Genomic DNA, 26,366 nt, shown 5'->3' on the forward strand with positions numbered 1-26,366 from the left:
AAGACAAAAATTTGGCATGTGTCTCTTGAGATATCAGAATTTAATAATAAATCCTGCCTGAGTTTTGGGGGTCATACATTGAGAATGCTGTTTTGGTTTCTTTCTTTCTTTCTTTTGAGATGGAGTCTTTCTGTGTCATCTGGCTGGAGTGCAGTGGCGCAATCTCGGCTCACTGCAACCTCAGCCTTCGAGGTTCAAGAGATTCTCCTGCCTCAGCCTCCCGAGTAGTAGTAGCTGGGACTACAGGTGCATGCCACCACACCCGGCTGATGTTTGTATTTTTAGTAGAGACGGGGTTTCACCATGTTAACCAGGGCGCACCCAGCCAGTTTTTGTTTTTGTTTTTGAGGGAGTCTCCCTTTGTTGCAACCTCTGCCTCCTGGCTTCAAGTGATTCTGCTGCCTCGGCCTCCTGAGTAGCTAGGATTACAGGCACATGCCACCACGCCTGGCTAATTTTTTTGTATTTTTAGTAGAGGCGGGGGTTTTACCATGTTAGCCAGGCTGGTCTTGAACTCCTGACCTCAGGCAGTCTGCCTGCTTCAGCCTCCCAAAGTGCTGGGATTACAGGCGTGGGCCACCCAAGAAATGACACTACTGTTTTGAAATGACACTACAGTTTACTGCCTATCATGCGCCAGAGGCTTTTCAGGCATTTAAATGTTATCTCACTTTAGTTTGCATCTCCATGAGGTAAATATTATTAGCTTCATTTAAGAGAAGAGGAAGACTGAGGCACAAAGATTATCAGTAATTTGCCTAGTGGTTCCTGCTGAGTAATTAGCAGAGCTAAGATCCTAATTCAGTCTCTTTGAGACCAAAGCCAGACACTTGGTTCATGTCTGAAGATGCAACTCAACTGCTGTATTAATCAGGGTTCTCCAGAAGGACAGAACTAATAGGATAGATGTATGTATAAATGGGAGTTATTAAGGAATATTGACTCACATGATCACAAGGTGAGGTTCCACAACAGGCCGCCTGCAAGTTGAGGAAGGAAGCCAGTCTGAATCCCAAAGCCCAAGAACTTGGAGTCCGATGTTCGAGGGCAGGAAGCCTCCAGCACCGGAGAAAGATATAGGCTCGGAGGCTAAGCCAATCTCGTCTTTCCACATTCTTCTATCTACTTTTATTCTGGCTAAGCTGGCAGTTGATTAGATTGTGCCCACGCAGATTGAGGATAGGTCTGCCTTTCCCAGTCCATTGATTAAAAGGTTAATCTCCTTTGGCAGTACCCTCCTAGACGCACCCCGGAACACTACAACAACCCAGTCAAGTTGACAATATTAACCAGCACAAGTCCACCTCTTGTCAACTTAAACTCATACACGTCTCCTGAAATCGTACATAATCTTCAAATAAAGACAATAATAAGGTCATAATTCGCTTAACATAATACAGTTATCCTTCATACAACCGGAAACACACCAGTCCCCAACCCAAATGCTATTACATAGAGATAACAACACTTAAATGTTGATATGAAGTCAGTAAGTCCTATCATGATAAAGGCAAAAAAGAAAGGAAATAAAATGAAGGTGTTTTCTTAGTACAAGTGTATATATGCACAAACATGTTCCTAACACAAGGAGGAGGAAATATTCATGTCAATTACAGTCCTCGGTTCTGCAACTGGTCACATGGTCATAGCTGGTATCAATGACTACCTTCTTTGACTACCCATTCTGTATTCCCTTTGCCTTCAGCAAGCACCTCAGCAGGTTGTGGTTTTTAACCTGGGGGAGTGACCCAAACCTTCATTCCTGAAGGGTCTGGGTCATTTGTAGTCCTGCCTGGATTGGGCAGTTGTAGTTTCCATTGACCTTACTCACAGGGCATGGTAATATTAAGAAACGCCCTAATGGATCTCCTGTATTCCACGAATGCTCTTCCTTCCCTCCATTGTGGAGTAGTAGACTGATTTCATCTTGATAGTCTGGGTCAGTCACCCCAACCAACACTGTAATTCCCTTACTAGCCTGTTGACTTAAAGGTAAGAAGAGCCCAAAGTGTCCAGGTGGCAATCTTAACTTCCAGTTTAATGGAATCGTTGTTGTGTCTCCTGGTGGCAGCGTTCCTCCCTCTGGAACTGACCTCTAGGCCAGCAGAAAATAATGTCATGGGAAGACGGCTATTTTAGAAACATCGATATGCAAGGGTCTGTAGTAGGCATTGCAGTCCTGGAATGTAGAGAGCGATTTCCCAGAAGACCTGTCTCAGAAAGTTTACAGCCCAGAAGAGAACTTCATATAATGTAGGTGTCTCTATTCATGAAGCATCTATAATTTGGAGGTAGCTAATAAGAGGTTCCCGCATGCAAAATGTCACATTGGGTCTATGACTCCTTTAAGAGTATTAAACCGAAGCTTTGAGGCTCGGTACAAGTTTGGGGGCACAGTTTGCCATCCATGACAATTAGTACATCTGTCTTTTCCCTGCTTCGGGGCTGGTGTCCAAGCTGAAATGGGAAAGTGTATCATCTTAAATGTGTGTGTGCTGCCTCTCTCTGCATCCATCTCTTGCTTCGCCAGCCTTGCCACCTCCTTTCCTCCAGCCCTGCCTCCCTCCCTGCATCCTTGCCCAGCCCTGTCTTTCCCCCAGGTTCTTCCTATCTCCTTGGCCACACTGCCTTCCTCCCTAACAACCTGCCTCTCCTCTTGCCCACCATGGAAGCCACATCCCTCTGTCCCCACTCCTCTAGCCCCATCCCTCGAAGCCTGCCCCCTCCCTCCCTTCCTTCCGACCCGCCTCCTGTGTCTCCCAGCCCTGCTCTGACGTGGGAGGTGGGGGGGGTGGGGGGATGGATGACTCACAGTGTTATGATGCAGTTCCACAACACACAGCCACATTCACCCACAGACCGAGGTACAGAACGAGAGACAACCTCTGCCCCCCCAGCAGCTGGCCAGCTTTGCAGCCCCAGTCTTGAGCCCCCAACTACCCTCCCCCCACCTGCCCCCATCTCCTTCCCAATTGAAGGAGCGGAAAGAGAAGAGAGAAGAGTGAGCAGAGAGATTGAGAGATTGAGAGAGAGAGAGAGATAGACGGAGATCTCTGGAGCAGACCTCAAGGTGAGGGGGCAGCCCTTCTCCAAATGAATTTTTTTTCCTTTTGCAAATTTCCTCCTCCTGCTGCGTGTTGCTTTCTCCCCTTTGCAAAAGCATTATTCATCCACCCTTTGTCCTCCCTTCCCCCTCCCCGCTGCCTCCGCTCCTCTCTCTCGGTTCCTCCATCCCTCTCCAAGCTCTCTCCAAGCTCTGACGATTCCCGCACTTATTTCCCGGCAACTCTGGCTGCACCATCAGGCATCACTGTTTATTGTTTTGCTGGTGGTGCAGACCCCCAAAGCCCGCCCTGGGAGCTGGCGGTGCTGCTAATTATTTGGACCATACCATACTGAGAATACCAGCCTGGGGGGTGCCAAAACCTCAGAGCAGATGAGAAAATCCATTGTGAGCAGGTGTCCCCCTGCCTTCCCCATCCCCCGCCCTTCCGAGAGGCACGAGGTTCGCACCTGGTTCCTCCAGCCTCCGCCTCGGTGCCTCTGCTGTCAGCTGTCAGTTGCCCCCGCCAGCCCTCCCTCTCCCCTTCCTCCCACGGTCCAGCCCCGTCTCATTTCAGGGGAACATCCTCTCCCCAGCCCTCGGCTTGCCTTTGTTTTTTCTCGTCATTCACCCAACTTGCTTCTCCCTGTGATCTGAGACGGGCGAGAAAATGACCCCTACTCCCCTTTCTGTGATTCTCTGGCCTTCCGCACAGCCTCTCCTTGGCTCAACTGGGAAGTAGGGGAGAGGGAGGGAGGCGTGACGGCCGGAGTCTGGAGGAGTCCAAGCTTGGGGACCCGCGCTGCCCGGTTCCCCATGCCCCTTGAAGAAGGTATTTCAAGGTGGTGCATGTCAGAGGGGAACCCACAGGCAAAGTTGGAGGCAGACCTGTGAAGCAGAGACTGAAGGGTGGTCTCCTGGCGAGGAGGGCCTGTTCGCTGCAGCTGGAGCCCAATGTCACCCCGAACTCAGCCCAAGGTGTCTTCCTGGGGCTCAGCCAGGAGGAGAGGACCTGGAACTGAAGATAGTCTCTATGGAGGTTTTGCGGAGAGACTGCCTGGCGGCCTTCTGAGAGAGAGGAACAGCTGGGTGCTGTGGCCACTGCAGAGGACAGGACGAGGAAAGCCTGTATGCCCTGGCTAACTGGAGCCAACGCTCTGGCATTGCCAGAGCACCCAGCTGGCATCTCTGAACCAGACTTAGGCTAACCAGCCACAGCGGGCTGGGAAGCCCCATGGAGAAAGCAGCAGCTCACCTGCTTATCAGAGCCGACAGGGGCCACCTCCCTCCTTATCCTCTCCCTCCAGCACCCTCAGCCACTCGGAGGCTGGTGCGTGGGCAGAACACAATCTTCCTCAAGATTCCTAATCAGAACCCAGCAATTACTTCATCTTCAGTCACCCAGAGTCACTGCTGTTTGTCCCTGCCTCGGGGAGCAGGTAGAAAGAAACATTTTCTGCCTCATGCCCCAAAGTGCAGCTGTTTAAGGGTCCCCCTTCTGCCGTTGGTTGTGGCCGTTGCTCTCACGCTACCACACAGCCCAGCCCAGCCCAGGAATCAGGCTTCTCCAGCACGCTACTCGTTTCCCATTGGCTCCAGCTGTCAGACTGCCTGAAGGAAATGTATTTTCTGCCTAAGTCTTTAACCAAGGGCTAAGGCCACAGTTAGTAAAGAATAGGAGAAAGACCTAGGGGCTCAGAGGCTGGGAAGATGGCCAAGTGCTTATTCTGGGCCAGAATGAATGAACTAAGGTGTGGGATCCGGCGGCCACATGTGAGGTCTTTGGGACTGTTGGAAACATCTACAAAGTTCTAGTGAAGAGTCCCAGAGTGCAGGACCCTGACCTTGGGAGAGAGCTGAATTAGGGTTTGTATACCTGCCTGCATGCTCCCCCTCCCTCAACTTACCCCAGCCTCCCACACACAATGTATAAAGGACCAATTGTACTGTAAACGAAGGCCAAGGAAAAGAAAGACCTTCAGGCATCCCCAAGTCTTAAAAGGCTCTGATCCCAAGACGCGGTGCCTACCGATGCCGATGCCGGTGCGATGAACGGAAAAGCAAGGAGAGGCCACTGGCAGATGACGTTGCTCCCATGGCAGCGTTTGTGCCCGTGGGCTGCTCTCTGTGGAAAATGGTGGAGGTTGCTTCTGCCCCTGGAGAGAGAAACACCGATTACCTGGCTTTGGCACCAGAAGCCTGAACTGGCTGCCAGGTTTGCCAGAGCAGAATGGGGATCCAGGGGACAGGGCGACAATGCTACTGGATGCCGAGGGGGGTTGATGGCGATGGGGGACGTAGAGGTATGGGGGAGCCGAGCCCCTTTTCCTCCAGTCCCTCAGGAGGGGTCCTCATGAGGTCACAGCTCCCCTGATGTACCTTTCCCTCTTCCCAGGTGATTTCTATTTCTATCTGGTTCTCGTCTGGGGGGGCCCTGGCCGGGCAGCCCCCCAACATTTCTCCTGCCCTGAAACACGGCTCTAGCCAACCTGCTCCGCTGCTTCACCTGCGACCGTCTCTGCGGGGGCTGCACAGCGCCAGCCCCTCCAGCCCGCCAGGGCATTGTCCTCCAGCCCGTCATGCCCAGCTGTGACCCCGGTCCGGGCCCTGCCTGCCTCCCCACCAAGACTTTCCGCAGCTACCTGCCCCGCTGTCACCGAACTTACAGCTGCGTCCACTGCCGTGCACACCTGGCCAAACACGATGAGCTTATTTCCAAGGTATGCTAAGTGGGGGCCTGCCATTCCCCTCTTCTCGAGCACCAGGCTAACCCGATAATCATCCAGGGGTGCAGCAGCAAAGCTCTTCCTCTCCCCCACGCCCCTGCTGGGATTCAGGCAGTGGGGCTGAGGGCTGCTTAGTAGTCACTGTCTGTCCCGTGTTTCTACAGTCCTTCCAAGGGAGCCATGGCCGAGCCTACCTGTTTAACTCCGTGTGAGTCTACCTCTTTCCTTGTGCGTGTGCTTATGTGTGAGTGAGTAATTTCCCTCTGCGGAGAAAGGGGGGAGTCCATCAGGGGATCTTGTGCCTTCAGTCTTTGCCTCCCCTTTGGCAAAGGGGTTCAGTCTGAAGTTCTCTTACGGGGGGCCTGGGAAGCATTGAAATCCTAACATTGGAAAAAGAAGGCCCAGGTTCTAGTCTTAAAGGGGTGGATTATTAAAGGCAGGGGCTGTCCAGTTCTCTACAGATGGAAGTTCCTTTGGGCTGTCTGGGGACTGGACTGACAGGGCAACCCCACGGGGTGCTGGGTCCTTCCTGTTTCCTGAGACAGGGTCAACGTGGGCTGTGGGCCGGCTGAACAGCGCCTCTTGCTCACGGGACTCCACTCGGTAGCTGACATTTTCTGTGAGAGCTGCAAAACCACACTGGGCTGGAAATATGTAAGTACCTCCGGAAGAGGGTCACCCTCTAAAGTGGCAGTCCCTGTGGCCCTCCGAGCCCCAGTGACCACATCAGGTCCTTGGATGGTCCAAAGAAGAAAGTAAGAACTAGTCACTGGGTTGGGTTAGTGGAGGACCCTTGAGGTGGGGACCTGTGTGGTGGTGGTGGTGGGGCCTGGAACAAAACTGCCTTGTCCTACAATCGCTGCTTTCTCCTCCCCCAGGAACAAGCTTTTGAGACAAGCCAGAAGTACAAGGAAGGGAAATACATCATTGAAATGTCACACATGGTGAAGGACAACGGCTGGGACTGAGGGGCTCAGGCAGGGTGTGCCCTTCCTCCGCATGCCCCTCCTTCCCCATGGCCCTGCCAAGCAGTCCATACCAGCATGAGTACTGCCCCACCCCTGGGGGAAACCTGGCTCCAACCAACCCCTCCCCTGCCTCCACCATATCCACTACCAGGCACCCTTTGGAACAGGGGTCTGGGGGTACCCCAGGGGTGTTAAGGCTCAGGAGTGGGCAGCAGTCAGGGAGAGACAAAACTGGGGGAAAGGGATAGTTGTGGGTCCTTCTGTTCCCAAGATCTTGAAAATCCAGGCGAAGGCAGGGTGTAGATTCAGGCGGAGAGGATTGTGGGAGGAATCCATTTTTGCCCCACCTCTTTTTGCGTGAACAGAGGACAACCTTGGGTCATAGGGCTAGTAGACCGTGGGCCACAGAATAGCAGAGGAGAAAAGGCTTGGGTTGGAGTGAAATTTTGGTCTTAGACACCAGGAGAGACCAGAGTCTCTGAGGATGAAGTTTCCCACCCCTATTTATAGGGGAAAGGGCTCAGGGGTGCAGGGAAACTCAAATCCCAGGCCCTGGGAAATAGTACAAGAATCAAAGGGGTTTTCATTTCACTCCACTTGTTTATCTTGGCACTGAAGAGGCACTTTCGAGTATCTAACTTTTGCCATTGGGTGGGGCGAGGACAGCTGCACCCGGAATAGCCCCCACCCAGTCGGCTGCTTCCAGAGCAAGCAGTCTTTATGGGCTTTCTGAGGCCCAGTCACTGCTCCTGGGACCCAGTCCCCTAGAGGGGAGGTGGAAAATCAGTGCTACGGGGCCAGTCTTTTCCGTGGCTGCCACCAGCGAATGAAACTTTTGTATGATACATAAAGTGCTTGGGTCTATTTTTAATAAAAAGGGAAAAAGCAACTGGAGGCCACCTGTCCTCTGACTTTCTTTCCCGGTGCATGTGCCATAAACTACCCCCGTCACACACACACACACACGCCCCACCCACTCACCTGGGCCTGTCCCTTTAGACCACGAGGGGGCAGCAGTTGCCTCGTCTATGGCAAGACTGCCGCTTGAGCTTTGACCAGGGGATAAGCGTTCAGGTGAGGTTTCGCCTAGTAAGGGGTGGGTTTTGCAAGCTCTTCCAGCTAGAGCATCCCAAACCACTTGTGTCTGTTGGCATCCCTGACAGTAAGTCCATTTTTGCCTAGATCCAGGATTAGGCAACTGAAAGAGGCTCATCTCAGAATAAGGATTTTCTCGAGTCCCAAGGCGTTTTTCAGTCTGGTTTTGTAATGTTCTGGTCAGCTCATGGACACGCCTAAGGCTAAAAGGAAAACCAATCAGCCAAAGTGATGCCCTGGCAGGTGACCGGAAGTGAAACCAAATAGCTCAAAAATTAGGCCGGGCGCGGTGGCTCATGCCTGTAATCCCAGCACTTTGGGAGGCCAAGGCTGGTGGATCACCTGAGGTCAGGAGTTTGAGACCAGCTTGGCCAACATGGCAAAACCCCATCTCTACTAAATATACAAAAATTAGCTGGGCATGATAGTGGGTGCCTGTAATCCCACCTACTCTGGAGGCTGAAGACAGGAGAATTGCTTGAATCTGGGATGTGGAGGTTGCAGTGAGCCGAGATGGCACCATTGTACTCCAGTCTGGGCAACAACAGTGAAACTCCATCTCAAAAAAAAAAAAAAAAAGAAAGAAAGCAGCTCAAAGTTGCAGCATCAGTGCTACCCTGTGACCCAAGGAGCATTTAATTGGCAGTGATATGAAATCCCCAGTGTTGTCGGGTACCTAACAGTTACGGGGGAGACCATATACATCATAAAGATCACTTTTTGGTAAACTATGTTATTTCCAAATTCATTCATTAATATTCCAAATATTTATAAAGCACCTATTATTTGCCAGGTGTTGTGTGAAGCACTGGATGTTAAGCACAGGGTGAAGATGAGGCACCTGTGGGCTGCAGCTTTCTGTCTAGTAGGAAGAGACGCAGTAACCAGGCAATCCCAGTAGGAGATGATAATAAGGGCTCTGAGCAGGGATGTAGAGGAAGCTTGGGAGCTCATAGGAAAGGAACGCAGCCTAGAATTGAGGAGTCAAGGAAGGCTTCACAGAAGTGATTATTATGATGGCATCTGAAAGATGAGAAGTTGGGTAGGCAAAGGGCAAGAGTGATGGAGGTATTTCAGAGGGAACTGTATGTGTCAAGTAACTGAAGTTTAGTTAGTTGGAGGCAATAAAAGTTTCTTGTGGGCTGAAAGCAGTGACTCACGCCTGCAGCACTTTAGGAAGCCAAGGCTGGAGCTTGCTTGAGGCCAAAGTATGAGGCTAGCCTGGGCAACATAGCAAGATCTTGTCTCAAAAAAAAAAAACAAAACAAAACAAAAAAACGCCATACCTGCACCTGTAGTCCCAGCTACTCAGGAGACCGAGCAGGAGGATCGCTTGAGCTCAGGAGGCTGAGGTTGCAGTGAGCCATCATCACGCCACTGCACTCCAGCCTGGGTGACAGAGCAAAACCTGTCTTCTTAAAATTATGTTTCTTGATTGGGCGTGGCGGCTCACACCTGTAATCCCAGGACTTTGGGAGGCCGAGGCAGGTGGATTACCCGAGGTCAGGAGTTTGAGACCAGCCTGACCAACATGGTGAAACCCCATCTCTACTAAAAAAAAAAAAAAAAAGTACAAAAACTAGCTGGCCGTGGTGGCGGGTGCCTATAATCCCAGCTACTTGGGAGGCTGAGGCAGGAGAACCGCTTGAATCCGGGAGGTGGAAGTTGCAGTGAACTGAGATTGCACCATTGCACTCCAGCCTGGGCGAGTAAACCAGTCCCGTCTCAAAACAAAAAAGTTTCCTGTGGCTGGAGTATAGGCATTAAGTGGGGGAGAGACAAGCAGGAGCCATAAACTATTTAGGGAATCTAGATTTCATCCCAATAGTATTAGGGAAATATGGAAAAATTGTTTTTTAGAACGGAGTGGCATTATCAAATGGCTATTTGTGCCCAGACAAGAGGCTCAAATAGAAATTTTAATAGACCGGAGAAAGTTGAACATACGGCCAGGTGCAGTGGCTCACGCTTGTAATCCCAGCACTTTGGGAGGCTGGAGTGGGTGGATCACTTGAGGCCAAGAGTTTGAGACCAGCTTGGGCAACAAAAATTAGCCAGGCGTGGTGGTGCACACCTGTAATCCCACCTGCTCAGTAGGCTGAGGCAGGAAAATCACTTGAACTAGGGAGGCTGAGGTTGAAGTGAGCCGAGATCGCGCCACTGCACTCCAGCCTGGGCGAGAGTGAGACTCCATCTTAAAAAAAAAAAAAGTAAAGGACATAAAGCTAACTGTACTGACTCAAATACTATTGTTGTGATCAGAACACAGAGGCTGTCTGGGTAGGAGAAAGGATGACTAGAACTGGAAGGCACAGAGGTGAATGGACAAGGGAAAAAGGCAAGCCATGGAGAAATGACTTCCAGCATCCACCAATCGAGACGTCAGGGGAGTGTGACCCAACATTCAGTTTCTGCATGCCTAGTGATGCCAAGATCCCTCTTGGGGTCCAGCAGAGGACTCCAAAACCCTATCCTTCTTGGACCCACTTCTTGCACCAAAGTTTAGGAAGATTTCTCAAGTCCCAAACTCTGCTCTTGAAAATCAGGCACACATTAGCTGCCTTCTTAAAGAAGCTCCCCAAATATTCCTCTCGTTCAATTTATTTTAACAAGTTCTCATTAAGGCTACTAGGTGCTGTGAGAGACAGAGAAGTAAATGGCAGAGCTGTTGTTCTCAAATTCTTTTTTTTTTTTTTTTAATTGAGAGAAAGAGTATAGCTCTGTTGCCCAGGCTGGAGTACAGTGGCACAATCTCGGCTCACTACAACCTCTGCCTCCCAGATTCATTCAAGTGCTTCTCCTGCCTCAGCCTCCCAAGTAGCTGGGATTTACAGGTGCACCGGCTGATTTTTTTAGTAGAGGTGGGGCTTCACCATGTTGGCCAGGCTGGTCTTGAACTCTTGACCTCAGGTGATCAGTTGGCCTCAGCCTCCCAAAGTGTTGGAATTACAGGAGTGAGCCACTGCGACCGGCCTCAAATTCTTTGTAATCAGTCCTGAAGAATCATTCTGTGGGTTGATTTGATAAAATCCTATTAGTCTCTAAGATTAAGTCATGCGCAATGCTGTCCAAATCTTGGTTGCCCAGACAGGTATGCCCTCAAGCAGCATTATTTTTTAAAGTTATTTTATTATTATTTTTTTTTTGAGAAAGAGTTTTGCTCTTGTTGCCCAGGTTGGAGTGCAGTGGTGCAATCTCGGCTCACTGCAACTCCGCCTCCCGAGTAGCTGGGATTGCAGGCATGTGCCACCATACCAGGCTAATTTTTGTATTTTTAGTAGAGACAGGGTTTCTCCATGTTGGTCGGGCTGGTCTTGAACTCCTGACCTCAGGTGATCCACCTGCCTCGGCCTCCCAAAGTGCTGGGATTACAGGTGTGAGCCACCACCCCTGGCCTCAAGCAGCATTATTACCAAACACCTGTGACCAAGAGGGAGTGGTGCTGAGAAAGGCAAGTGGATTCAGGGAAGGAGCTGCAGGTATGGGATGCCAGGAGCACACAGGTTCTTTTCTTTGGGGAGCAATCCTTTCAAGTTAACCCCTTTTCCTTTCTGGTGCATTCCTTTATTTCTCTCTCTCTTTCTCTCAAGGAGGCCTACTCTGCACTAATAGTGATTCTCCTAATCTTTTCCCACTCACTTTCCATCCCAGGCTGAGTCTGGGAACCCTTAGCCTTCTTAGCCTAGGGGCTGCCACCACTTTTAGTCCTTAAAAGCTTCAGGCTCTGGAAGATACCCTCATACAACCAGCAGATGGCATCAAAACCTTCCACCCCCTCAGCTCAGGAACTCTCCTAGTTTAAAGAACCTACTCAGATCTCTCCAGATGGACCTACAAAAAGATGAGTGAGCCGTCAACACTGAAGACAGGCTTGTGTCTTGGCTTTGCAACCCTAAGAGCTACACAATCTCAGCCAAACTGTTTAAACCTTTCTGATCCTCAGTTTTTTCATCCGTAGAATGGGGCTGTTACCTTCTAAGAAGCTATTAGGGCTCACGGTAACAGAGGCGGTGTGTATCACAAGCATTGCACACAGCAGTAGCTCCATAAATGTGAGCTATTAGTAGAACTACTAAGTGAGGCTTCCCAGATTCCCACCATGGTAGCTGATTGGTGCCCAGATGGGAGGGGGAACTGCAATGCTGAGGAGGCAGCCAGCGCTGGGTAGCACTACCCGGCCAATGCCCTTTTAACATTGCACTGCTAGTGACAGGTGCAGACAGTAGCACAATGTGAAAAGAGCTCTGGCCAGCAGCAGAGGCATGCTGGCCCTGCCTCCTCACCCCTTCTCCCAGTTCCTGGCCCACTCAGCTCACAGACTCCCTCCACCCCTTCTTTACTTCAATACAGCATTTTCCCCCTTTTATTCCACTCTTAAGTGTTAATTCTATTTTTCCCCCAACTCTTCCTTTGGCCTTCTTCCTCACCCCCTCCCCAGCACAGAGACCACCTTTTTCTTGGAGGTTTTGGGATGGGAGGACAGGGCCCACTAAGGCAGCTGCAGGGATGCTTCAAGCTTGATGCTCAGTCCTCAAAGAAGATGAGATATTAGCAAGCCCCAGAGTCTGGAGGTCACTCACACGAGGCTGTGTTCATCTGGATTTGCACTTCTGCCAGCTTCCCTTCTAGAGAGGAGCCTGCTGCCCAAGACTCTTCTCTAAGATTCTATCTCCTTTTTAATTTAGATAAATGGGTGCTCTAGGCCTCAAGGCAACACTCTCAAGATGACCTTTCAGGACCAGAAAGGTGGGAGCCTGTAGTCACAGCTCCCCAGGCAGTAGAGAGGAGCTTCCAGGTGAGGAGGTGGAAGCTGCTGGTGAAGCCCCACCCCGGCATCTCGTTTTGGAGGTCCCGAAAGCACTAGGCAGATTCAGCATTAAAAGGGTGAGGGTGATTCCCTCTCAGCTGCTGTGATAGGCTTTCACTGACAGCGGGATTCGAATCTGAGTTATTTCCGGTCTTATCCAGTGACCCTTGGTTGGGGAGTCTTCAAGTTCATCCCAGCATTTCCCCATCCAATCCCAGCCTAAGGGGACTTAAATCCAGGACAAACAGTCCCAGGAGGACGAACACCCAAAGCCAGAAGGCTGCCCTGGAAAGACACCAGGAGAGCCGAAGGCTCAGACCCAGGCAGGCTCTAGTGTGGCACATTCCAGCTGGGGCCACAGCCCAGCTCCAGGTCTGACCCAGTGAACTCCGTGCAGCCCAGAGAAACAGTGGCTGGAGGGTGATTCCTCCAGTGCCCTGATCAACAAAGGCCTCCTAGGCGACGGTGTGGCTTCTGGGAGATGCCTTCTTCCCTACTCCACAGCCACCATGGGAATAGAAGACAGAATTCCAGTTGGGAGCGCTTCCTCTGGGCTTCCCCTCCAGCCTCCTCCCACCCCCTCAGGAAGCAGGAGAGAGGTTCCCTCCCGCCCTCGCAGGCAGAGGTTGTTCCCGTAATCTGCAAACCGTGGGGCCCTGCCCCACGGTTTGCAGTTTTAATGGACGGGAACCAAGACCCCTCGAGGGTCAGTCACCAGGCCTCTCGGGTCTGGGGTTGAGCAAACCAGGCCCAGCTGGGAACTGGATGACACCAACAGGGGGCAGAGGGGCAAAGATCAAGGCTGCGCAGAGAGCTTCAGGGAGGCGGGGGGAAGATTCTTCCCCGAGAAGTTCCCAGGTCTCTCCCTAGGGAGGGCAGGGAGAGGGGGCTGTGGCCAAGAGCCCCTCAGCTCCCACACACCCAACTCATTCCACAGGAGCAGGCCCTGCGACTCACCAGCCAGCAGGACCCCTCCCCCACCTTGGGCCCAGGAGCCAGCCCCCAGCTCCTTCCAGAAGCCGTGTAGAGACCGAGGAGGAAATGGGGGAGGGGAGGCCCCGGCTCAAGTTCTCTCCTCTCCCCCTCCTCATTGGCCACCATCTTCCGGCCCCTGCCCCCCAGAGCAGCAGGGGATGGGGCCCAGCCTGTGGAAGGGAGAGAAAGGGCAGGTGGGGGGTTAGCTGGAGCAGCAGGGGCAGGGGGCTGGCCCCAACTGTCTCCTCCCACCCCCTCCCCGCAGCCATGGCGACGGGAGGAGGAGACCAGGAGGGTCCTGAAAGCCATGTTCTGTGAATGGGATGAGAGAGGCAGCTGGGAAGTGGGGGGTGAGGGGCGCTCTCCTTCAACACCCAACTGTGCTCCCCCCCCAACACACACATCTCGAGGCTGGACCACACAGGCGCGCGTACACACCGCACAAACAAACACACACACACACACACACAAACTCTCAGCCATAGTTGCTGCACAACTCAGCCCTCACTACACACCCAAACAACAGGAACAGGAGTGTGAGCGCACGCTCCCCCACACCCACCTCCCCGCACCCCTCAACACCCCACAACTATCAGCTCGAAAGCCGGCCTCACAGCCCCGCAGCGCCCCTGGCTCACCCTACAACTTCTGGAGGTGCGGAACTCCCTGCCCTGCTCCAGCCCTTCGGTCCCCGGTTCCCCTCAGAACACCCCACGCCCTCACACACAGCCCAGGTGGAGACAGATGGCCCAGCTCGGCCGTGCCCAGCGGAACCCCCCATCCCTTCCCCACCACGCCCCCCACTGGAAAATGACAGTGAGGCCACCTCCGAAAGACACGCCTGGTGCTTCCCAGTTACAGTATTTTGAAAGGAAAAAATAGAAAAGATGCCCACGAGTGGAGAACGAGGAGGGAAAAAGGAAGACGAGAGGAGTCCAGACCGCCCCCTCCCCTCCCCAAGAGAGAATAAAACCGAAAATCGGTGGCGTTACCCTTCGGGGAGCTCTCGATACCTACACATTGCTCTTCGTTAGGATCCTCTGCCTGCCACCTCCTTCTTCCCGGGCTCTTTCTCTGCCCTTCCCTCCCTCTTGGCTCCCCTCCCTGGCCTCGTTCCCCCTCGCTCACGCCCTCTCGCACCCCGCCAGCCCCTCTCCCGGGCCGGGTTCGGATCCCCCGCGGCCGCCCCGCCACCCGACGGCCGGGACCGAGGCTGCGAAACCGGCCGGCCGCGGAGCCCCTCGCCTCTGCCGATCTCGCTCTTCCCCCCTCGCCCCCTTTCTCCTTCCACACTCCCTGCCGTCCATCTTGAATACTTGGGATTCTTGAATGGAGTGAGCAGGATCCGCTCCCCCAGGCTCCCATTGGCTGTGGGTTAACCCTTTTGAAACGAGATCCTCCCTCCCATTGGCTGCCAGGCTCCCCTCTTCTCCCCCAACCCCCATCCTCTCCACCTCCCAACAGCCCGCGAGGTCAGGGCGCTCCCGGCGCCCCCTCCCCTGGCCTCTCACCCCCACAACCCCCGCTCCAGAACGCCCCTCTCCCCGCTCTTTCCGTCACGCCCCCAACGGGGCTGCAGGTGACGGCAGATCCAGTTCCCGCCAAATGCAGCCCCAAGGTGGGGCTGGCAGAAACCCTGTTCCCAGATGCCCCTTGTGCTGGATTTGGAGACCTTGGAAGATACAAGGGGTGCAATTTCCTGCCCGTCTCCAGCCCCTCCTGGGCCAGAAGTACTTCTCCAGCAGGGATCCACTCAGCCTTTCAGCCTCATCCAAGGCGATGGGAGAGCGCTTCCTAACGCCCGCGCCCCCTGGGCTGGGCAGGAAGAGGGCAGCTTTGGAAAGAAGATCTGGGGCTCTTCACGGGAGCTAATTCCCCAAGTGCCGCAGGGCAGGCCTGACCCGATCAGGAATGTGCAGCATCTGGAGCTCGGCTCCGTCAAAAACATCCCCTCAGACCAGCCCTGCCCCGCCTGGGCCAACGTGCTGTGCGCCCACAAGGGGCTCTGAGGTGGGGGAGCCCAGAGAGGAAGGTGGCGGCAAGGACAAGGGCGATAAGTCAGGCCTTGGAGTAAGATCGGGGGTTTTAGGCCTAGATCTGCCTTTAAGACGCATGTCGAGGCTGGGCGAGGTGGCAGACGCCTGTAATCCCAGCACTTTGGGAGGCTTTGGTGGGAGGATTGCTTGAGCCCAGGAGTTCCAGACCAGCCTGGGCAACGCAATGAGACACCATCTCTTCAAAAAATAAAAAAATCAGCAAGGTGTCATGGTGTGGCCTAGGGTCCTAGCTACAAGAAAGGCTGAGATGGGAGGATTGCTTAAGCCTAGGAGTTCCAGATTGAAGTGAGCTAATGATCCCTCACGTTGGCTCACACCAGTAATCGCAGTGCTTTGGGAGGTCGAGGCGGGTGAATCTCCTGAGGGCAGCAGTTCGAGACCAGCCTGGCCAACGTGGTGAAACCCTGTGTCTCTACTAAAAATGCAAAAGTTTACCGGGCATGCTGGTTGCACACCTGTAATCCCAGCTACTTGGGAGGCTGAAGCAGGAGAATTGCTTAAACCCAGGAGGCAGAGGTTGCAGTGAACCGAGATCACATCATTGCACTCAAGCCTGGTTGATATGAGCAAAACTCGATCTCAAAAAAAAAAAAAAAAAAAGCTTGGTGAGATCATGTTCCCTCTCTAGTTTCAGTTTCCTCTTTAGCAAAACATTGGTCTAGAACAGCACAGTCCTGATAGAAGCTTCTGTGAGAAGATGGAAATGTTCTATATCTACGTCATTATAGAAAATGACATATATGGCGATCCATTTCCAAAATAAAATATCTCAGATAGGCTTGAGCCCACAAACCACAGGAGAGCAAGATCCACTAAGCCCCTGCCTTAATATCTGGCGTCTGCTGGTTGGAGCCCCTTAGTTGAACTCACCCAAACCAAAGAGTTTAGCTTGAAAGATAGCTAACTTTATCATCTTGCCTAACTACTATTGAGTCATAAGTCAGATACTTGAAGATGTACCCCAAGATGACTGCAGTGCATTATGGGCTGCAGCAAAATGCAGCAGGACAACCCTAAAGAAAACAACCAATAGGCGACGTTGGGGAAAATTGTGACCCCATAGTACTCAACCTATGAGGAACGGGGGAGGAACTTGTGCACTAGGGTATAAATGGCTTGTTGTAACTGTCCTGGGTGTGCCTGGCTACCCGACACCCGATCTTGCAAGACTGTCATTAAAATTCTCACTTTTGCTGTTTCTCATGCCTCTGAGTCCATTCTTTGGGTTTAGATGGGTGAGCATGTTTCTCACAATCATCAAACAATATGGTAGCCACTAGCTACATGTGACTATTGAGCACTTACACGTGCTACAGTGACCGAGGAAGTGGCTTTTTAATTTTATTTAATTTTATTTACTTTTATACAGCCACATGAGGCAAGAGGCTACTGTATTGAACAGTCTAGAATCTTTGTGGTATTGCTAATGAGAATAACACTTGATGATTCTATGACCTTTTTTTAATTTTTTTGGAGACAGGGTCTTGATGTGTTGCCCAGGCTGGAGTTCAGTGGCACCATCGCAGCTCACTGCAGTCTAGACCTCTCGGGCTCAAGTGATTTTCCTGCCTCAGTCTCACAAGTAGCTGAGACTACAGGTACATGCCACCACACCCAACTAATGTTTTTTTTCTTTCCTTCTTTCTTTCTTTTTTTTTTAGAAACTCTTGCTATGTTGCCCAGGCTGGTCTTGAACTCCTGGGCTCAAGCAATCCTCCCATCTTGGCCTCCAAAAGTGCTGGGATTACAGGCGTGTGCCACTGCACCTACTGGCCCATTCTATGATTCTTGTCGGAAGAAAAAAATCCTTTCTCTTCATCCTAAGGCATGAACTCCTCCAGATCCAAATCGCAAATCATAAAAGGCGTCAGTTCCCTGGAAATGAGGTTCAAATTCCTGTCACCTTTGTCAGGAACCCTCTCCTTATGAATGTCAACCACTTTTCTGACAAGGGAGCTGAGATACACCCACCCCACTACACAACGGAAGATTGTAACTAAAAGGGAATTTGCAGGTTTGCCCAACCTTCTTGTTTTTTCAAAAACAGCAACCAAGACGTTAACGGAGGTGGGGTAGGGCTGTCACTTGCCCGAGGGCAGTCAAGGCATTGGGTTGATGTGTTCACTCATGAGTTAACATGCACCTGTAAGCTTAGTCCATCTCTTTGTGGCTCTTATGAGAGCACACACATACACCTACGACATTAAGTTCATTCAACAAATGTGCTTCTCTGACCTTGGCCAAATGAGAGCCGAGATTTAAATCAGCCAGTATGGCTGATACTGAGAGTTGGTCAGCTCCATGAGAGGACTACATGGGTCTTCTAACTGCCATGTGGAACTCCAGAGCTCCTGGGTTTGCCAGGGTTACAAGAAGATGGACAGCCCAGAGCCCACTCCCTGAATATGGTTGAGGGACCCCCCTGTGGCATTGCCACCATGAGAAGAGCAAGCTGAGGGGCGGGAGAAGAATGACTCTGAGTTTATCCTTGGACTGACCGAGAAATAGAATGAGCTGGGGCTTCCGGAGAATGAGGAGGGCAAAGTGCCTAGGGTTTTGGTACCTACAGGCTATGACTTGTGCATGTGGAGCCCTAACCTAGCAGAGAGATAACCGCTGCAGGGAGCTGATAAAAGAGATGTCTGTGCAGGCCTGACCTTAGACAGTGTTTGTCCAGTCTTGCTTCTGGAGAGCCTTTGCCTGGGTAATGTGCATGAGGGGAAACACAGAGCTTCCTGGGAAATGGCTCCTGTCTTCAACATTTCCTTATGACTAGGAGACATTGCTAAATGACTGCTGTGGTAGAGACAGATAAGGAATTCAGAGAAAAGAAGAATTGCTCCCAATGGGGAATGGAATCCAAGAAGGCTCCCTGGAGGAAGCAGCATCTGAGTCTTGAAGCATAGAAAGTATTTAGACACAAGAAGATGGGAGGAAGAAAGACAAAGAAATGCCAAGGAGAGAGAACACCACAAAAGCTGAGAGGTGGGGAAATGGTGGGATGTATTCAGGATTGGCTGGAGATTCAGTGGGAACCTAGGGTGTATGACCGGGAATAGAAAGGAAGAAAAGGCAGCTGGGACAGATCATGGAAGTCTTGACGCATCTCTCCAGCCGCTACTCTGCTTCAAAGACATCAAGTTCCTTGAACATGCTCATCCTTTTCCTCACCAAGACACATGCCTCAACTATTCATTCAGCTGCCCCAGGGCCTCCATGCTCAGCACCCTGCCGCTTCTGCCTTAGTCTACCAGCCCCTGTCTGTGTTCCACAAACACCTTTCCCTGGGCAAAATGGGTTCCAATTGCCCGGTAGAGAATGGAGCCCCACTGGTGCCTCTCAGTTTAGTCTCCTGTCTCTGGATGTCCAGTGTGTAGGTATGAGTTGCATGAGGGGCCTTCCTTCTTCACTCACCACCTTCCAACCCCCCGCCTGGCCCCACCCCTTCTCAGGAGAGTCAAACATGGAGGCCAGGAACAGCTAGACGTGGTCCAACCTGTTACAGGAGTGTGAAAAATGCACCCAGGAGCTACTTGGCTCCGAGCCACCTTACCCCACCTCCACATTCTTCACTCCTCTTATGGAAGTTTCAGAATGCACCTGGGCTTTGCAGGAACCTCCCTTTCCCACCATCCCCACAGCAATCTAAGACTATTCTGGAGTTGCCTCCTTCGCCGTCCTCCCTAACCTCCGTGGTCCTATACAGATATGGGTCCCTCCATGCCTATTTGAGTACCTAACATAGAATACTATAAATGTGAGACAGGGAGACCATCTGCCCTAAGCCTTTCCCTCTTGGAAGGACAGAATCTGAAACGCTGGAGAAAGGGTTGCCTCTGCAGGGCGCGGTGGCTCATGCCTGTAATCCCAGCACTTTGGGAGGCCGAGTCGGGTGGATCACGAGGTCCGGAGTTCAAGACCAGACTGGTCAACGTGGTGAAACCCCGTCTCTACTAAAAATACAAAAATTAGCTGGGCATGGTGGCTCATGCCTGTAATCACAGCTACTTGGGAGGCTGAGGTAGGAGATCTGCTTGAACCGGGACCGGGAGGCAGAGGCTGCAGTGAACCAAGATGGCGCCACTGTACTCCAGGCTGGGCTACAGAGCAAGACTCCACTTAAAAAAAAAAAATACAAATATTATCCAGGAGTGGTGGTGCCTGCCTGTAATCCCAGCTATTCAGGAGGCTGAGGTAGGAGAATCACTTGAACCTGGGAGGTGGAGGTTGTAGTGAGCCAAGATCATGCCATTCATTGCCTGGGCAACAAGAGCAAAACTCTGTCTCAAAAAAAAAAAAGGAAGTCACACTGTGGCAGGGGCCCAGATAGATATAAGAACCTTCTTTCTGAGGTAAGCCTCTTTCCTTGAGGTCTAGCTCTCATCCTTTATGCCATCAATTGCCCCGTTTTTCACATCTCCAATCCCTTTCCATAAGCCTAGGGAAGGGGCCAGCCAACTACAGCCCACGGGGCTAAATCCTGCTTCTGCCTGTTTTTTGGTACATAAAGTTCACTGGAACACAGCTGTGCTCGCTTGTTTACGAATTGTCTATGGCTGCTTCCTACAACCACGACAATGGCAGAGTTGAGTGGTTGCGACAGAGACCATGTGAGCAACAAAAGCCGGGCACATTTGCTGTCCAGCTCTTTACAACAGAAGTTTACCAACTCCTACATTTATGGGCAGCTTTGGACCTTGTCATCTCAGAAAGATGTAACAGAACTCAAGAAAGGCAATTGAAATTACTCCGAGATGGGAGTGGAAGGCCACAGCCCAGACTTTTCATCCCAGCCTATATATAGGCTCAAGTCTTCCCTCAACCTGTCATGAAATGCTAGACGGCTTTCTTTATTATCTCTCTTTCATGGGCCACTCATTTTTTTGTTTTGTTTTTTTGAGACAGAGTCTCGCTCTGTTGCCCAGGCTGGAGTGCAGTGGCATGATCTCGGCTCTCTGCAAGCTCTGCCTCCTGGGTTCAAGTGATTCTCCTGCCTCAGCCTCCCAAGTAGCTGGGATTACAGGTGTGTGCCTCCATGCCCGGCTAATTTTTTGTATTTTTAGTAGACACGGGGTTTCGCTGTATTAACCAGGATGGTCTCCATCTCCTTACCTCGTGATCTGCCTGCCTCAGCCTCCCAAAGTGCTGGTATTATAGGTGTAAGCCACCATGTCCAGCCTTTTTTGTTTTGTTTTGTTTTTTGTTTTTTTGTTGAGACAGACTCTTAATCTGTCACCTAGGCTGGATTGCAATGGCGTCATCTCTGCTCACTGCAACCTCCACCTCCTGGATTCAAGTGATTCTTTTGCCTCAGCCTCTCAAGTAGCTGGGATTACAGGTGCCCACCTCCATGCCTAGCTAATTTTTGTATTTTTGGTAGAGTCGGGGTTTCACCATATTGGCCAGGCTGGTCTCAAACTCCTGACCTCAAGTGATCCTCCCACTTCAGCCTTCCAAAGTGCTGGGATTACAGGCGTGAGCCACGATGCTCATCCCATGTCTCACTCATTCTTAAATCTACGGAATCTGACTTCTGCTCCCCAATTTCCACCAAAATCATTCCCACTAGGAGGCCAATTATCTCTTTATTTCTGATCCACCATTCTCCTCTCAGTTCTCATCTCATGCCACCTCTCTTTAGCACCTGCTACTACTGACTATAGCAGTCTTGAAGTGCCCATGGCTTCTGGCAGACTGGCCTTTCCTAGATTGCCTCCTACCTCTCCAGCTGTTGCTTCTCAGCTCCCTTCCTGTGAGTCCTCTTTACTCCCTTGTTGCCTAAATATACAGATTCCATGTGGATTAGTCCTTGGTCTTCTTTTCCATCTATACTTGCTTGGTAAACAAAGTCATCCACATGCCTGATTTCCACAGTCATTCACATAGACCCAGATTTCTAATAGGAGGCTGCGATTCATCGGATGTGTGTCTTACCAGCCAACAAGCTGAATTTGGGTAATATCAAGCACATGTCTTCCTACACCTCTGCCTTAACCTAATCACCTTTGTCTCTTCTTTCATCCGCTCCTTAATTGTTGCAATTCTCAAGAGATCTGCCCTTGACTCTCATCTCTTTAGGGGAAATTTCATCCATTCTGATAGTTTTAACAATCACCTATACATGTATCACTGACAAATCTGTATCTCTAGTTGCCGGCTCCTTACATTCCCAAGGAGATGCGTGAGGTGGGCAGCTGGTGTTCTGCCTGCCCAGATATTCCATCCCCCTTCTGGTAACGACATCTTAGTTTTCCCTTGGGGATACACCTCTTCTCTGACCTCAGTCCACGTGGTTCACATGAGACTGACTTCATCTGCCCCTTCAATGATAGTCACACAATCCGGATGTATTAGTTGTCTATTGCTGCATAACAAATTAGTCCAAAACGTGGTGGCTTAAAACAACACATGTTTAGGCTGGGCGTGGTAGCTCACGCCTATAATCCTAGCACTTTGGGAGGCTGAGGCGGGTGGATCACGAGGTCAGGAGTTCGAGACGAGCCTGACCAACATAGTGAAACCCCGTCTCTACCAAAAATACAAAAATTAGCAGGGTATGGTGGCAGGTGCCTGTAATCACAGTTCCTCAGGAGGCTGAGGCAGGAGAATCTCTTGAACCCAGGAGGCAGAGGTTGCAGTGAGCCGAGATCATGCCACTGCACTCCAGCCTAGGCAACAGAGTGAAACTCCATCTCAAAAAACAAAACAAAACAAAAAAAACCCACATATTCGTTTTCTCTGTTTCTGTGGATCAGGAATCTGGACAGAGCTTAGCTGGGTCCCCTGATTATGTCATCCAGGGGTTGTGGTCTAATCTGAAGGTTCAATGGGGAATAGATCTGCTTCCAAGCCCACTTTCACAGGCTTTGGGAAGATCCAGTTTCTCGAGGGCTGTTGGACTGTGGACCTCAGTTCTTTTTTCACTGTTGGCTGGAGGCCATGCTAGGTTACTTGCCATGTGGGCCTCTCCAACATAAAAGCTTACATTGTAAAAGCCATCAAGAGAGAGAGTCTGCTAGCAAGATGAAATCACAGTCTTTTGTTACCTAATGACAGAAGTGACAACCTCTCCACATTTGCCATATTCTACTGGTTAGAAGTAAGTTACTCGCAGGGCACAGTGGCTCGCACCTGTAATCCCAGCACTTTGGGAGACCAAGGCGGGCAGATCACAAGATCCGGAGTTCAAGACCAGCCTGGCCAATATCATGAAACCCCGTCTGTACTAAAATACAAAAATTGGCTGGGCGTGGTGGCGTGTGCCTGTAGTCCCAGCTGCTTGGGAGGCTGAGGCAGGAGAATCACTTCAATCTGGGAGGCAGAGGTTGCAGTGAGCCGAGATTGTGCCACTGCACTCCAGCCTGGGTGATAGAGCAAGACTGTCTCAAAAAAAAAAAAAGTAAGTTACTCAAGAGGAGAGGATTACACAAAGGCATGATTACTAGGAGGTAAGATGACTGGGAGCTGTCCTAGAGGCTGTCACCCACACCAGACTTAGCCAATTAAGTCATAATAATTGGATCAAGGATGGGTATCCAATCAGAGTCAATCACAATTAGGCCTAAGGTGTTGGCTGTAATCTTTGGGGAAGTGATATTGCCAGCCCTGTTATGCTGATAGACAAAGCTTGAAACTGCTGATGGCCGTAGCTGCCGCCAAATGGGGGAAGATCTGCCGAAAATGACAACATAACAGAGCAAAGCAGCAGCAAGAGATGGAGAGAGACAGCTGCCTGGGAACCGGATAGGGCCTTGTCTACAGGTGAACCTCTTGAGTTTTTAATGATGTAAGCCACACATTTCCTCTTCTCCTTTTGTTAGTTTCAGTTGGCTTCTGTCACCCATAACCAAAAACGTTCTACCTGATAAAATGTTACAGCGATGTCTTGGATGCAGTTTGCACAAACCCAGTTTCATTGCCTTACCTTCACCCTCCCCACAAACCTGCTTTTCTTCTTAGGTTCTATTTCACAGTTAAAACGATAACACAGTTGTTTAGGCTGAAAACCCTCACGGAGTCATCTTTACCCTTCCTCACTGGTTGTGCCAATAAGGAGGAGTAGCCCATGCAACCTGGATTGCAAATTGGAGTGGCCCATGAAACATGATCTTAAATACAGGTAAACAAGTTACTCTAGGCCATTAGAATCTTACAGAATTTCTGGTTGTGAGTCACATGATTTAGAGGATGATAGTGTATCTGACTCTCTTATCTGAACACACCATGGACTAAAATGAAATTCTGACAAACTGCCTGGTGAGCTTGTGGATCAGAAGACACCTGGGATTTGATTTGTGAAACTATTCTTTCTGTCTCCAGGCAGATTAAAAGAATTTGTGTAGTTTGAAAGTCAATCACAATTTCTCTTACATCTTTTATCTTACGGTTGCAATCATAATTCTAATCCTTATCTTTCTTATTCTCTGCCACCTTCACCCAAATTGCCCTAAATCCTATGCATTCTACTTCTTAGACAAGTCTTTTTCTCTCCATTCCCCTGTGACTTGGGGGTTTGTATCATCTTCTGAATAAATTTCAACCCCCATTCCATCAGAGTGTGAGTCTACAACACAAACCTGAGATCATTCGTGCATCCTGAATTATAATGGCTTCCTAGTATTTATTTATTTTAATTTATTTTATATTTTGAGACAGAGTCTCACTCTGTTGCCCAGGCTGGAGTGCAGTGATGCAATCTTGGCTCACTGCAACTTCTGCCTCCTGAGTTCAAGTGATTTTCCTGCCTCAGCCTCTGGAACTGGGAGCTGAGACTACAGGAGCCTGGCACCATGCCCAGCTAATTTTTGTATTTTTAGTAGAGACGGGGTTTCACCATGTTGGGCAGGCTGGTCTCCAACTCCTGGCCTCAAGTGATCTGCCCGCCTTGGCCTCCCAAAGTGCTGGGATTACAAGTGTGAGCAACTGCACCCGACCTAATTTTTGTATATTTTTAGTAAAGGCGGGGCTTCACCATGTTGGCCAGGCTGAACTCCTGACCTCAGGTGATCTGCCCGCCTTGGCCTCCCAAAGTGCTGGGATTACAGGCGTGAGCCACAATGCCTGGCCCCTAGTATTTAGATAATGCTTCCTAAACATTATTGGATTACAGACACTTATAAAAAAAGAAAGCTGATGAAAGCTATGGGTGACTCTTTCTACAAAAATTTGTTTTTTTGTACTGTGGTATTGATATGGTTTGACTTTGTGTCCCCACCCAAATCTCATGTTGAATTGTAATTCCCAGTGTTGGGGGAGGGACCTGGTGGGAGGTGATTGGATTATAGGGGCAGAATTCCCCATTGCTGTTCCGGCAATAGTGAGTTCTCGAAAGATCTGATGGTTAAAAAGTGTGTAGCATCTCCCCCCTCGCTCTCTCCCTCTCCTGCCACCATGTGAAGAAGGAGCTTGCTTCCCCTTCACCTTCCACCATCATTGTAGGTTAACTGAGGCCTCCCAGTCATGCTTCCTGTTAAGCCTATGGAACTGTGAGTCAATTAAACCTCTTTCCTTCATAAATTACCAAGTCTTAGGTAGTTCCTTATGGCAGCGTGAGAATGGACTAATAAAGGTATACATTTCAAGGGGATCAGGAACCCTCTGGAGTTCATTCACATACCACTCCGCACAACACACACTCTAATCACCTCCAGATCAGAACTTCTTCAAGAGGATACATTCCAAACTTCTTAGCATGGCACTCAAGGCCTTCCAAACTTATTCTGAGTTGCCTGTCTAGCTGCACCTACCACTTATGCTGTTATTTTATGTCTAATTCCTCATCAGACCAAGGGGCTCCATGAGAACAGAGATTGTGCCCTTTCATTTCTTCTTCTCCTTCTTCCTCTTCTTCTTCCTCTTCCTCTTCCTCTTCTTCTTCTCCTTCTTCTTCTTTGAATGAAGTTTTACTCTTGTCACCCAGGCTGGAGTGCAATGTCGAGATCTCGGCTCACTGTGACCTCTGCCTCCGGGGTTCAAGCGATTCTCTTGCCTCAGCCTCAAGAGTAGCTGGGATTACAGGCACCTGCCACCACGCCCGGCTAAATTTTTGAATTTTTAGCAGAGACAGGGTTTCACCATGTTGGGCAGGCTGGTCTCAAATTCCTGACCTCAGGCAATCCGCCCACCTCAGCCTCCCAAAGTGCTGGGATTATAGACCTTATCCACAGCACCCAACCTCATGTTTCCTTCTTACATCTCCCCAGATGGAATGAAAGTTTCTCAGTAGCAGTGATCCGAACCTGTGGCCTAGCTAGAGAAGCTGTTGATTGACTGCTAGATATTACTAATTTCCAGGCAGCAAAAGAGTTTTAGGGTCATGAGCCTACCGAATATAACTACAATGTTCTATTTTCCAAATATATTTGGGGAGAGCTTTGATTCAAACTTCTCACTTTTAGTGGATTCCATAAATATGGGGACTTCTCAGACCTTGTGCCATGATTTTCGTTTAGAAAATACAGGTCCTCAGTGGTGAACTTACCACATTTGCCAGTTAATTAGTGCCAGGAATCTCTTTTTGGTGGCTAAGGCTCTTTGGACCCTGGAGAAACCGAAAGATCTAGTCTGGTTCGTGGATTCTTAGGAGAGTTTACTGATTTCGTAATGCAGCCCTGACTTAACCCCAAACCCCAAGACAAGCCAGGGCAAGACTGTCTCCCACATTACTCCAGAATGGAGGTCCTAGGGAAATCTTAG

At 50.5% G+C, this 26,366-nt stretch overlaps 1 protein-coding gene and 1 long non-coding RNA gene across 3 annotated transcripts; one reads left to right on the forward strand and one right to left on the reverse strand.

Annotated features, from left to right (window-relative positions):
• Window positions 1-1,734: 1,734 nt before the first annotated feature.
• Window positions 1,735-5,046, reverse strand: LOC116555017. The gene is made up of 2 exons (XR_004270344.1): window positions 3,932-5,046; window positions 1,735-2,457 (listed from the first exon to the last, which is right to left on the reverse strand). It is a non-coding gene; the product is annotated as an uncharacterized LOC116555017 (long non-coding RNA).
• Window positions 2,815-7,631, forward strand: YPEL4 (yippee like 4). 2 transcript variants are annotated; one of them, XM_032283359.1, is made up of 5 exons: window positions 2,815-3,070; window positions 5,439-5,763; window positions 5,934-5,977; window positions 6,315-6,423; window positions 6,648-7,631. In XM_032283359.1, the coding sequence occupies exons 2-5, from the start codon at window positions 5,623-5,625 to the stop codon at window positions 6,735-6,737; spliced, it is 384 nt and encodes a 127-aa protein (XP_032139250.1). In that variant the 5' UTR covers window positions 2,815-3,070; window positions 5,439-5,622; the 3' UTR covers window positions 6,738-7,631. The 2 variants fall into 2 exon arrangements, with proteins under 2 accessions (XP_032139250.1, XP_032139251.1); XM_032283360.1 differs by lacking the exon at window positions 2,815-3,070 and adding an exon at window positions 5,169-5,258.
• The last annotated feature ends 18,735 nt before the right edge of the window (window positions 7,632-26,366 follow it).

The sequence above is a fragment of the Sapajus apella genome, unplaced genomic scaffold (genome assembly GCF_009761245.1).
Source record: "Sapajus apella isolate SASKATOON/1434 unplaced genomic scaffold, GSC_monkey_1.0 scaffold14, whole genome shotgun sequence".
Lineage (NCBI taxonomy): Eukaryota > Metazoa > Chordata > Mammalia > Primates > Cebidae > Sapajus > Sapajus apella.